General features: G+C 41.9%; 1 protein-coding gene across 1 annotated transcript in view; it reads left to right on the forward strand.

The window, feature by feature from the left end:
* The window catches only part of GTF2F2 (general transcription factor IIF subunit 2), a 142941-nt gene that overhangs the window by 93865 nt on the left and 36074 nt on the right, over positions 1–13002 (forward strand). Inside the window, exon 6 of the mRNA XM_084879492.1 lies at positions 7949–8048. Within this exon, the coding sequence (XP_084735618.1) occupies positions 7949–8048 (100 nt within the window). The remainder of the gene's footprint in view (positions 1–7948; positions 8049–13002) is intronic.

Below are 13002 nucleotides of genomic sequence, written 5' to 3' on the forward strand. Positions count from 1 at the left end.
GTTCATAATTTTTATCTTTATTTACTTTCTCTTCTGAAAGAACCCCCTTCAGCAATTCATATAATTCTGGTTTGGTGGTGATGAACTCCTTTAGCTTTTTTTTATTAGTGAAGCTCTTTATCTGACCTTCGAATCTGAGTGATAGCTTTGCTGGATAGCTTATCTTTGGCTGTAGGTTCTTACTATTCATCACCTTGAATATTTCTTGCCATTCCCGTCTGGCATGCATGGTTTCTGTTGAGAAATCATCTGACAATCGTATAGGTGTTCCTTTATAGGTAACTACCTGCTTAGCTCTTGCTGCTTTTAATATTCTCTCTTTGTCTTTTGCTCTTGGAATCTTAATTATGATTTGTCTTGGTGTGGTCCTCTTTGGATTCCTTTTATTTGGAGTTCTGGGTGCTTCCTGGACTTGTAAGACCAATTCTTTCACCAGGTGGGGGAAGTTTTCTGTCACTATTTCTTTCAGTATGTTTTCGATATCTTGCTCTCTTTCATCTTCTGGGACCCCCATAATTCTGATGTTGGATCGTTTGAAGTTGTCCCAGAGGTTTCTTACATCATCTTCAATTTTCTGGATTCTCTTGCCTTCTAGCTTCTGCAGAGGAGTGTCTTCTGGCTCTTTATGTTCCAAATCTTTGACTTGATTCTTGCGATCTTCTATTCTGTTTTTAGGACTCTTTAAAATATTTTTTATTTCAGACAATGTATTCTTTATTTCTTGTTGATCCCTTATCATTTCTTGTTGATCCCTTTTCATATCCTCATAGGTCTCATTTATTTTATCGGCCTTTTCTAGGAGACTCTTGAAAAACCTTATAAGTATGGTTTTGAACTCTATATCCAGTCGCTTTTTGTTCTCCATTTCTTTCGTTTGTGATCTATTTGGTTTAGGCATTTTCACAGGCAGCTTTCCTGATGGGGCAGGGTTTCAGGGTGGAGCCTACAGCCTTGGCTTCCGTCAGCCCCGCCCTATGCGACTCCTGAGACTCAGGGTCCTTCAGTACTTGTTGCAAGGCCTCTGAGAGAAAGGTGCCCTCGATTTTCGCCTGCTGCCAAACTGTCTATGCTCTCCCCCAATGAGTCCGGTATTGGGGTTCAGTTCAGTTGGAAGTGGAGTTGGAGGTGGCGTTCAGAGCAGTCTGGAGCCCCTGTCTCCTTCCCGTCAGGGCAATCCCGCGGCACAGCCGGCCGGCCCTTCTCTGCGTGCACTGTGTGCGCCTCCGGGACCTCCTCTCGCCGTTCCCTGGAGTTCCGCCTTACAGCCCAGCTCCCTAAGGGTGAGCCTGGGTCCCCAAGGTCTGGCCTAGAATTGGGGTTCAGAGCAGTTGGAGCTGGGCCCAGCACAATCGGAGCTTTTCTCTGCTTCCCGCTTGGGAACGCCAGCCAGGCACTCAGCCTCCCTCCTCTCCGGCTCCGTCCTCTCCGCGCTCGCCGCGTGTCTCCGTACCTTAGGCTTTTACAGCTCCTCCGCGCTTCCTTCTGGTTTTCTCCTTGCTTCTTGTAGGATTTCCAGTCAGTCGACTTTCCTGTAGTTCTGGGTAATGTCAATTTTATATTTTAGTTGTATTTTATTGAAATTGTTGTGTGCGGCTGCGGCTAGTTGCCTACCCGAGCAGCCATCTTGGATTCCTCCTACTTAGGCTTTTATGTATATAGATATGAGGAAAGAGTAAGATTGAGATGGTAGTAAAACTTTTTTAAGTTTCCAGTACATAGTAAGTGCTCTTTAAATGTCTGTTATTATTTGTAATATAATAGTTGTAATTTTATTAGTGTTTCAGAAAGCTTTAGTTATATAGTCCTTGAGCTTTTTCTTTATTGAGAAGAGATAAAACTCTTAAATAATAATTCTAGAAAGACCAGTAATTCAGTGAGTCCTAGCCTTCTAAGAATATGGAAGTGTCATAATAATAAAAGGCCAAGAGGCATCACGACCAAAATGACCAAATGACCAGTTGTCTTGAGGTGGCATTAACCACTTCCTGGTCCCTCCCCCCAACCCCCACGAGCAGAGGCAGGGCGAGACTGACAAGTGGGTAAACTGCTGACCTCTTGGTCCCTCACCCTGGCCCAGAGGCTCCGATGGATCGATGGTGAACGGGAAAATCAGGGTGGGTGGTGAGAGGATCAGGCTGGCTGTCAGGCTGTTGGGATCACCAGCTCATCCCCGGCTGCTCTGAGCAGGCCTGTGGGAAAGCAGGCGCTAGCAACTTCACCTCCCTGAGGTGTACCAGGCCGGCCACTCGGAGCCGCTCATACCTGGACCCGTAGGTTGCAGGCATGCCCCGCAGTCTCTGTCAGTGCCTCAAGCCCCAGCAGCAGCAGCGGCACCGCTTTCCCGCAAACCTGAGCCCAGCAGCTGAGGATGAGCTGGTGATCCCAGCTGCCTGGCCGCCCAGCAGTGGAGGCGGCATTGGGCCTGGGGACTGGTGAATAGGCAGGAAATGGCCCTGATGGCAGGAGGCTAGCTCTAGGGACCCTACCTGCAGGATTTAATCGTGCGCTGGGCTCTAGTATTGTCCTGACGTGGTAGTAGTAATTAGTGCCAAGTGTGTGTTTTGAATGGTTTATAAAACAAAGGTCAAACCGGCCTGACTGAATCTAAATAATCACAGAATATTATTTTTCTGTTACTGATCCTTTTTTTGCATTTTTTAATTTACTTATTGATTAGAAAGAGAGAAATATCAATTTGTTCTTCCACTTATTTTTGTATGTATTGGTTGATTCCTTTTTTTCAACAACTATCCTTTATTTTACCACGTTTTTCCTATCGATTATCAGCACCTTCAGAGACAGTCTCTTGTCTATCCCCCTGAGCCAGTGTTTCCCAACCTTCTCTCATGATGAGAATCACCTGGTGGAGTTGTTAAAACACAGATTCCTGAATCCCAACTAAGAAGTGCTAAACTAGAATTTTTGGGAACATATAGGTAAAATTGTATACTTAACTAGTGCTCTAACACAGATGTTATATACAGAGCACTAAGTTAGGTATGCAATTTTACCTATATGTTCTCAAAAATTCTAGTTTAGCACTTCTTAGTTGCGAGCAGTTGTCTTCATTCACACACATCACCTGTTACCTGTATGTATAATGACCTTCTAATTAAGCTCTTCTCCCTTGCCTCTCCAGTCCATTGCCAAACCATCACACATGTTGATTAACTGAGTAATCTTTCTAAAACACAAACATAGTCTTCCCAGGTTTAATCTCTACTTTATCCTTTCCCACATTGGCTGATTAGTATATGTGCCTTTGATGGGGATTGAACTCAAAAACTTAGCATATCGGGACGATGTTCTAACCAACTGAGCCAGGGCCTCTGTTGCTGTTTCTTGAAAATAATAGCACATCTTAATTTTTCTGAAAAAGGTAAGGTCCATTTTTTAAATGGTCAGGATAGTGAAACTTTTAGCTTGTTTCCATCCTGCCTGACCAGCCTATAGGCATACAGCCCACCACAAATATTTCCAAATTATATTATTTTGTACCAGCCCAGATGAACCTTATTTTCACTTTGAAGGCAGGTTGAGGTCAATGATGTTTAAATTGGTGCATTGTTCAGTGGTGAAATAGAGTTACAACTTGTTCTGACACTTCATGAAATAATGTTAAATGAATTATTTAGTGTGAAGTAAAGAACCCTGCTAAATTATTTTAAACTATTCAGGGTTAATTAAACTATTTTAAGGTTTAGTCTTTAAAAATTTGTCATATTTTTAATCCATAGATTAACCTTTTAAGTTTTGAATCATAAGATCCTCTTTTAATTAAAACAAACTTTAAATGTATAATAAAAAGGTTAAATTTTTACATGAGCTTTTTATTTTTAAAATGTTAGTTAAGTGTATTTCTTTATATGTTTTAAAGATTAATGAATACTTTGAGGATAACATGGCATTTCACTCTTTGGATGATGGCATTGGTTTATAGAACTGTTACATTAGAATTGAAAGTGTTCCACATGAACTGAAATCAGGATGCAGTGGCTGCAAATAAATTCTTCAGATAAATTCAAGTATAAGAGTATGACAAGAATAAGCTACCATTTATAAAGACACCTAAACAAAAAGAGACCCTAAGGAATTTTCAAATTGTGAAACAATGGTAACAATCATTTAATGTGGATGGAAGGAGCTGGTAAATGCTTCCCTTTTTAAATATCTCAAAGTTAAATCATGAAGTGAAACAATTGAAACAGGGAAGATGATTTAGTGGCAGCATAACAGATTACCATTTAGAGAAGGCATATCCCTGTGAACTGAGTGCATTATGGGACAGGACCAAGATTAGAACACAAAAAGGTATTCAGGAAAAGGCTGCCGCTTAGCTATATATATATTTTTTTTCTTAAGGAGTTGTGTAGGCTTAGTTCTAACACTTTGTAAACATTCCTTTTTGTTTTCACTTTTTTACCTCTAAAGATTTTATCTCGCAGTCACTTTGAGACATCCTATCTGCTTGGAGAAGTTATTTTCACCCAGTCTTCTTCCCTGACCTCAGTCCTGCTCCAGCTCACCCTTAAGTGCACACCTTGAAGTTAACTTTTATGTCATGCCAGCATGCAATCATTTGCCATAATACCACTGCCCTGTCTCTCTTCAGGACTGCAGTAAATTAGTTACGGATAAGCATTTGTTTAATGTTGGCCTTCCACTAGAGCAAGTCTTTTCCTGACTGCAGCATTCCCAACCTCTGACCTAGCGCCTCGCTGAGATAGGCACCTGGGAAACACATGTTGCATGATTTCCAGGAGGAGGCTCCTTCTAAAATCTGGTCATGGCACAAACTGTAGCCTGATGCAATGTGGGAGATAAGCAAGTACTAGAACCCAGAGGGACGTGAGGTCATGCTGAAGAAGCTTGTGGTTTATCTAAGAACAGTTAATGGGCCATTGAAGGATTGTAAGTCAGAGTCCATCCTTGGGTGGACATCTGTCTCCCTTGTAGACCTCTAGGTAGTGCTTTCTTCGTGGTTCAAGAAAATGTATTTGTCACATGAAAAGCAAAGTAAAATTTGGTTTATAGTTATATAAACAATTTCTATAGACATTTCCAGAGTACTTCTCTTACACTTTATAAAAATAATCATTTTATATATTTAAAGATTAGGGAAGGATTTATAAGTAATTAGAAGAATGAAAATATTTTTCAATGCAGAAATTACTATACTGAATTTGGATTTGTTATAAAAACAAAACTTAATAGTATTTCTTAGTATAGTTTTCAAAATTAAAAAAGTGAGTTGAGTAGGAGGCTTGGGTTGCCCCCGGCGATGGAAGAAGCTAAGCTTCCCTCCCACCTTGGCTGGCCCTGGCCTCTATTCAAGGCTACAAAGTTTCAATTATAGAAGATAAATAAATCTCAGACACCTGCTTCCAGCCAGCCCTGGCGTCTGCTCAAGGAGGCGCTGAAAGTAAAGTGAAATAAATAAAATTAAAAAAAGGAGGGACTGGGAGCTTGGGTCACCAGAGGATATAGCCAGCCTTCAAACATCCATCAACCCCTCACCCAGGCTGGCCAGACACCCCAGTGGGGAGCTACACCCCCATGGCTCAATCCCCGTAAACAGGCAGTCGAACATCCCTCAAGGGGTCCCAGATTGGAGAGGGTGAAGGCTGGGCTGAGGGACACCCCTCACCCTCGCCCACCATGCATGTATTTCATGCATCAGGCCTCTAATAATTATTAGAACTGCAAGTTGTGCTTTGGTAGGAATTTTAAATGAAAATTATTTTTAGTTTCTATTCTAATGAGCCAAAGAATTTAACGTCCCACTCAACTAAAATAATATATGATGTTAAATGTGTTGCTTTCATTTATTTAGGCTTAAGCAACAGGAATTTATTTTCACACAGTTCTGGATTTGAGACTAGAGTCTGCAAGATTGGTGCCTTCTGAGGGCCAGGAGGAAGGTTCTGCTCCAGGCCCCTCTCCTTGTCTTGTGGACAATCATCTTCTCTGTGTCTTTACATTGTGTCTCCTCTGTACGTATCAGTGTCTGAATTTCCTCTCCATTGTCATCTTGGATCCTTGAACATGCATTGCTTTCCAGTGACAAATGTCTTATGTTTTTGAACTAACCTTCCAAGAAATTATTTTTTTCTTTAAGAAAATATACTTCTTTCTGATTATAAATGTAATAGATGCTCATTGCAGAAAATTTAGAAAACATAGAAATCTTAAAATGAATTAATTCTGCCTTGGTGGGTTTACTCAGTAGTTAGAGAGATGGCCTGTAGAGAACAAAAGATTCAAGCAGGGGTCTTCAAACTACGGCCCGCGGGCCACATGCGGCCCGCAGAGGAGTCTGATCCGGCCCGCCAGGTTTTTTGGGCAGTGAGCGCAGCCGAGGTGTTACAGTAGGAATTCGTAGTTCATATAGTCCGGCCCTCCAGCTCTCTTAGGGACCGTGATCTGGCCCCCACTTTAAAAAGTTTGAGGACCCCTGGATTATGGCTTTGATTCCTGGTCAAGGACATGTGCCTGGGTTGCAGAGTTTGATCTCCCATCCCCAGTAAGGCAGAGGCAACCAATGGATGAGCCTCTCTCACATTGATCTTCTCTCAAAAAATCAATGGAAAAAATATCCTTGGGTGAGGATTTGTAAAACAAAAGAGACAGAAATACATTAATTCTGATTTCTTCCTTTCTACCTTTCATGCACTTTATTTTCTTAATAAAAAACAACAAAACACCTTTTTTTGTTTATTGAGTGGGCAACTTTCTATCATGGTTCTCAATTTCTTTGCTATGACCATTGCATCCCACTAGTTTCTTTTGAGTTCATTTTTCTTCTTACTGAAAAAGGTCTTGATTAGTTCTCTCAGTGGGGACCTATCAATGATAGACTTATTTTTTGTTCAAAAGTTCTTTTATTTCACTCTTACCAGGTACTCTTCAATTATAATTTAGTTAGATGTGGTTGGCAATTGTTTTCCTTGTAGTGCTTTAAATATATTCTTTTATTCTGATCTTACTGATGAGAATTCTAAAGGTTCAATGATACATTTTGTTGTTTAAAAATAGTCACTATGAAAAACTACTTTTTTCCCCTTAAAACATTTTTTTAGATTACTGTGCTGATATAAAAAATGAATTCATATAATTTTTAAAATAAGGGTAAATGGTAAAATGTGAGTCATGAAATATAACATTTAGTCCAAAACAAAATTACCTAAGATTGCTACTTGAATATATACATATACTGGTCAAGTATTATGCTTTATAATATGTTGTACACAGTCATGTATATTTTTGGCTTTTTTATTTTTTTTCAAAAGTGGTATTTTGAGCCGTGGCTGGTATAGTTCAGTGGTCAGAACATTGACCCACACACCAAAGGGTTGCAGGTTTGATCCCTGGCCCTAGTTGGGGTGTGTGCAGGGGCGCAGCCAATCAATGTGTCTTTCTCACATCAATGTTTCTCTCTCTGTCTTCCCTAACCCCCTTCCTTTCTCTTAAAAAAAAAAAAAAAAAAAAAAAAAAAAAATCTATGAAAAAATTATCCTCAGGTGAGGATTTTTTTTTAAAGGTGATATTTTGAATTATGTTTTAATTTAGAGGAGTCCTAAAATAGATTAGTGCAGTCTAATAATAATTGCTTTGATGATGGAAATATTCTATGTCTGTATTGTCTAATAAAGCAGCCACTAGACCCTGAGTGGCAGTGTATTATCTTTTGACTATTAGTATATGGTTAGAAGGAAGTTATAGAATCACAATGAGCTTGTATGTTTAGCTTATGGTCTGGTTTCTACATTATAGTCATACATTCAGTGTGTTTTTGAAGTATTATATTAAGGTTGGTATGTCTTCTGAAGTTACTTTTTATGTATTAATATTAGTTCTTGAGGAAGAAGAATTATAGGACTAACTCTTCAGGTTTCACTCTAATAATAATAAACAAGGGGATTTGTTAATAGTGCCTTTTATTTTTCAGATTGCAAATAGAAGAATCTTCTAAACCTGTACGGCTATCACAACAACTGGACAAAGTTGTGACAACCAATTACAAACCTGTTGCCAATCATCAATACAATGTAAGTCTGTCTTCATTATGTTATACCTTTTCTGTATCATAGACCATGCTATCATGTGCTTGAGTTATCCAGACCTAGAAAGGGATGTGACAGTTTGCCAAGCTTAGAAAAGATGTTCTCTCTGATTCCTAAGTTATACTGTTTAAACTACTCTTGTAAGTTTTTCAAAGAAATAAAACACTTAATTTTTTTAGTGTTTCTAATGTTTTAAATTATGGTATCCCTAATAAATAATAATTTTACTTTTTTCATTTTTCATATTTTTAACAGAGTTTTTAATGTTTTGACAAAAAAAATTTAAAGGTCATGAAACAATGGTAATTTTTCCCATTTATTATTAAAATTACTTTGCAGTTTCAGCTTGCACAGGCATTTTTACGGTCTCACAGGACTATGCAAAGTGAGGACTGCCCTTATGTTCACAAGCTTTGTTTTCTGTGGGGTTCTTTGTTCTTAATCCTCCCCTGAGGATATTTTTCTTATTTGTTTTCAGAGAGAGTGAAAGGGAGGGGAGAGGGGAAGAGGGAGAGAAAGAAACATCAGATGTGAGAGAGACTCATCAACTGGTTGCTTCCTGCATGTGCCCCAACTGGTGGTGGGGATCAAACCTGCAATCCTTCAGTGTGAGGGCCAAGGCTCTAACCATAGAGCAGTACTGGCCAGGGCTGCCCTTACATTTTAAACCTTTTTTTTTAATTGAAGCATATCATATATACTATATATATTGTATTCTACAATATATAATACACACATATATCCTATATAATAAAGAGGTAATATGCAAATTGACCATCACACCCGCTCAAGATGGCTGCCTACAACCAGGCCAGCAGGGGGGTACTGAGGAACAACCAAACTACTGAGCAGCAGGCTGCATGGGGTGACTAGGCTGGGGGGGGGGGGGGGGGGCTGTGAGGGGAGACAAGGCCAGCAAGGGGGAGGGGATATTTGGGGGCAATTAGGCTGGCAGGAAGGGCAGTGAGGAGTGACTAGGCTGGCAGGAGTGCAGTAAGGGGTGACCAGGCTGGTGGAGGGGAGTGCAGTTAGGAGCAGCCAGGCTGGCAGGGAGGGGGCAGTTGGGGGCCACCTGGCTGGCGGGGGGGGGGAGGGGGCAGTTAGAGGTGATCAGGCCTGCAGGGGGTGGCAGTTAGGGGCCACCAGGCAGGTGGGGGGGGGGGCGGCTAGGGGTGATCAGGCTGGTGGGGAGAGGGAGTTAGGGTGCCCAGGCAGGCGGGCAGGCAGATGAGCGATTAGGATCCATTGGTCCAGGATTGTGAGAGGATGTCTGACTGCCGGTTTGGGGATCAGGCCTAAACTGGCAGTCAGACATCCCCCGAGGGGTCCTGGATTGGAAAGGGTGCATGCTGGTCTGAAGGGACACCCCCACCCCTGTATTTTGTGCATTGAGCTTCTAGTTGTATACATAAATCTACTTTGTGCTAGGTACTGTTCATTTAATCATCATACCTACCCTATGAAGTAACTATGGGTATAATCCTCATTTTACAGATGAAATACGTGAGAGACACCCAGGTTAGCTTACTTGAGATCACATAGCTGATCCAGGTATTGAATCCAGGCAGCCTGGTATAGGTGTTTATTCTTAACCAGTGTACTATGTTGCTGCAGGTCATTAGCAATGCTACCAGAACTAAGGGTTTTGCGTCTTGAAGTACCTATTATGTAAGGAAAAATGTGATGATTCTTTGAAAATAAAATGAAGCCTAAGTTAAGTCAAGTAGCAATGAACAGTTGATAGCTTGTGTTGTGCTTTGTTGACTAATATCTCCTTAATACTGAGTTTAAGATGAAATAGACTAAGACTGGCTTTGTTTTTTATTTTGTTTTTATTTAATTTTTGTGGGTTGTTTTTGTTTTGTTTTGTTTTTTAGTTTTTAAACCACTACTTTATGATAGTTGAATTTCTTACAGTTATTTTAGATGAGGTGGCAAATGTCAGGCCGGCATCCTCAGTAAACAGAATGCTGAAATGTAAGAAGGTAAAATCCTGAGGACTGTGATGAACTGGAGTGCACGTGCCCTTTTAAAGACATCCAAATTTTAAAAATTGCTACACTGTGTAGATTAAATAAAGCAAGTCAAAATTCAGTTACATCCAAGCAGGCTTTAACTGCCTCTGGTTATGCTTTAGGGAAAAAATTAAACTAAAGAAGAGGACAGGCAAGATAAGTGGAGACAAAATTGTCGAATTATCCAAGAGATGTAGTTTTCTATTTTCTGTTGAGACAGGTAGATAAAAGTCTAATTTTTTTACCCTCTTCTATTTTTATCTTGTCTATTCCTAGATGGGAATACATGCAATTTTCTGAAGCCAAGTGGAAATACAGAAGTGTAAAATATTATAGGTCTTAATTGTCTGCCTTTCTTTATTAGTGTGCTGCTACTATAGCCCCTAACTATGCTTTTTTTTTTCCAATTATGGGCCAAACTTCTGTATACAGTTTCCACTCCTGTATGTTTTTCACAGTGAGGACAAGAAAGACATCACTTTCCATAAGCTGTAAAGAGATGTAATTTTTCTGAAGAGAAGTTTGGTCAGGAAGACAAGTGCCCAAAGATGTATATGCAGTAGTGTTTATCTCTATTCTTTAAGATAGGAAAAGATTGAGACAAATGTTTAAAAATGTAGATTAAATACTTTAACACTCATTAATTTTTGATAAAAGAAGTAGAGTGTCTTTATTCTAATATATACATCCTATCTAATAAAAGTGAAACATGCAAATTGACCATACCTTCACTACACCTACAAGCCACGCCCACCAGCCAATCAGGGCAAGTATGCAAATTAACCCAATCAATGTGATAGTTAATTTGCATATCCAGGCCAGATCAAAGACTGAACACAGCATAGAAAGAAGCCAAGTACTGCAGAAGGGAGCGAAGCTGCGGAGAAACAAGCTAACAGGGCAAGGGGGAAGGGAAGGAAGCAGGCGGCCTCGGGGAGAAGGGAGGGAAACAGGCGGGGCAGTGACCACAGCAGGAATCCCTATTTCAGGAATCTTCCTGCAATGGGCCTCTAGTGTATGTGTGTGTGTGTGTGTGTGTGTGTGTGTGTGTGTGTGTGTGTATTGATTCCAGAGAGAAAGGAATAGGGATAGAGAGATAGAAACATCTGTGATGAGAGAGAATCATTGATCGGCTGCTTCCTGCATACTCACTACTGGGGATCGAGCCCGCAATCCAGGCATGTGCCCTTAACTGGAGTCAAACCCAGGATCTTTCAGTCTGCAGGCCGATGTTGTGTCTACTGAGCCAAACCAGCTAGGGCTGTCCCTTTATAAACGTTTTTTGAATTGTCACAGTGAGTACATATTGTTTGAATTGTTACAGTGGGCAGTAATACTTTTCATCAGCGTTGGGATGGTGCTGCTGTTCTTGTCTTCTTGAAGGAAAGATTTTAATCAAGAGACAAAGTGCAGCAAAGGAAGCAACATGTAATGGCCACAGCAAAACACACTTAGGGCAGTGTAACAAGGAAGAGCACAGAAGAAGTAACAGGAGAGCCTAGGCTGGGCCGCTTTGGCTCACTGGGAAGTCAGAGAGAGGGGGACCTTAGAGACAGGGTCGGGGGTTAGCCCGGGACGAGCTGCCGCTCGCTGCCCATTACTCCCCTGGTTGTAAATCTTGTGGGGTCCCTTAGAGCAGCAGTCGCCAACCAATCTTTTGGACCTCGCAGACCATCAGTGGTTTGAGAACCCCTAGTTGGCGACCGCTGCCTTAGAGGGAAAGAGAAGGGGAAGGGAACGGCACAGGTGTCCTTTCCAGAGCTTGCTCTGAGAGTATTTATCTTTCTCTCGTAGGCAGAAATCTTAAGGGAGGTCTTTGAGGAGGGTTTCATTAGAATTTCATCAGCTATGTGTGCTCTCTCAGGGTCATAGTCTACATTGATTAGTTCACACCAAGGTGGGGGTCATTAGTCAATGCAGTTGGCCCTGAGGCAGCCCCAGTGTCACTTGTCTGGTTTTGGTGCTTTTCTGAGCCTGGAACTGAAATATAATTGAGGCCTACATGTTATCTTTTGAGAGACAAGTCCAGAGGTCTAAATCATGTGACCAGTAGTGTGAAAGGTTGGGAGGCCAAACCACATGACCAGCGATATGCTGAGGGAGAAAGATTAGTGTGGGGGTGAGATCCTTATTTTCTCAGATCCTTATTTTCAGCCTGTTGCTAGACACTGAGGGCTTTCTGCCCTGGTGACTCCCGGTGCATGGTCCATCATCCTTGCTCTGCTCATGTCTGTGTAACTGCCTATTACAATGGGAAAAGTAGAAAACTATGGAAGGGTATTAGTACCTAGCCATGACATTATCCTACCATAGTTATCTAAGAACTAGAGGCCCAGCGCACAGGTAGGGTCCCTCGGCCTGGCCAGTGATCGGAAACTTCCAGCTGCCAGCCGGGCCTTCCTTCCCCAGATGCTGGCTCCTGTGCAGGGCCTTCCTTCGTTCCACACCACCCCCTGGTGGTCAGCACATGTCATAGTGAGAGATCAAACTTCCCAAGGGGACACTTTGCACATTAGCCATACACACACACACACACACACACACACACACACACACATACACACACACACACTAGAGGCTCAATGCACAAAATCCATGTGTGTGTGGGGGGGGGGGGGAGGCTTGTCCCTCAGCCCAGCCTGCACCATCTCCAATCAGGGACCCCCCAAGGGATGTTTGACTGCCTGTTTAGGCCCAATCCCAGTGGCCCAATCCCTCTCACAATCCAGGACTGCTGGCTCCTAATCACTCGCCTGCCTGATTGCCCCTAACTGTTTCTGCCAGCCAGCCTGATCACCCCCTAACCACTCTCGTGCCAGCCTGATCGACGCCTAACTGCTCCCCTACTGGCCCAATTGCCCCTAACCCCCTCTTCTGTGGGCCTGGTCCCCCCAACTGCCCTCCCCTACAGGCATGGTTGCCCC

The sequence above is a fragment of the Pipistrellus hanaki genome (genome assembly GCF_964339955.1).
Source record: "Pipistrellus hanaki genome assembly, chromosome: 3".
Lineage (NCBI taxonomy): Eukaryota > Metazoa > Chordata > Mammalia > Chiroptera > Vespertilionidae > Pipistrellus > Pipistrellus hanaki.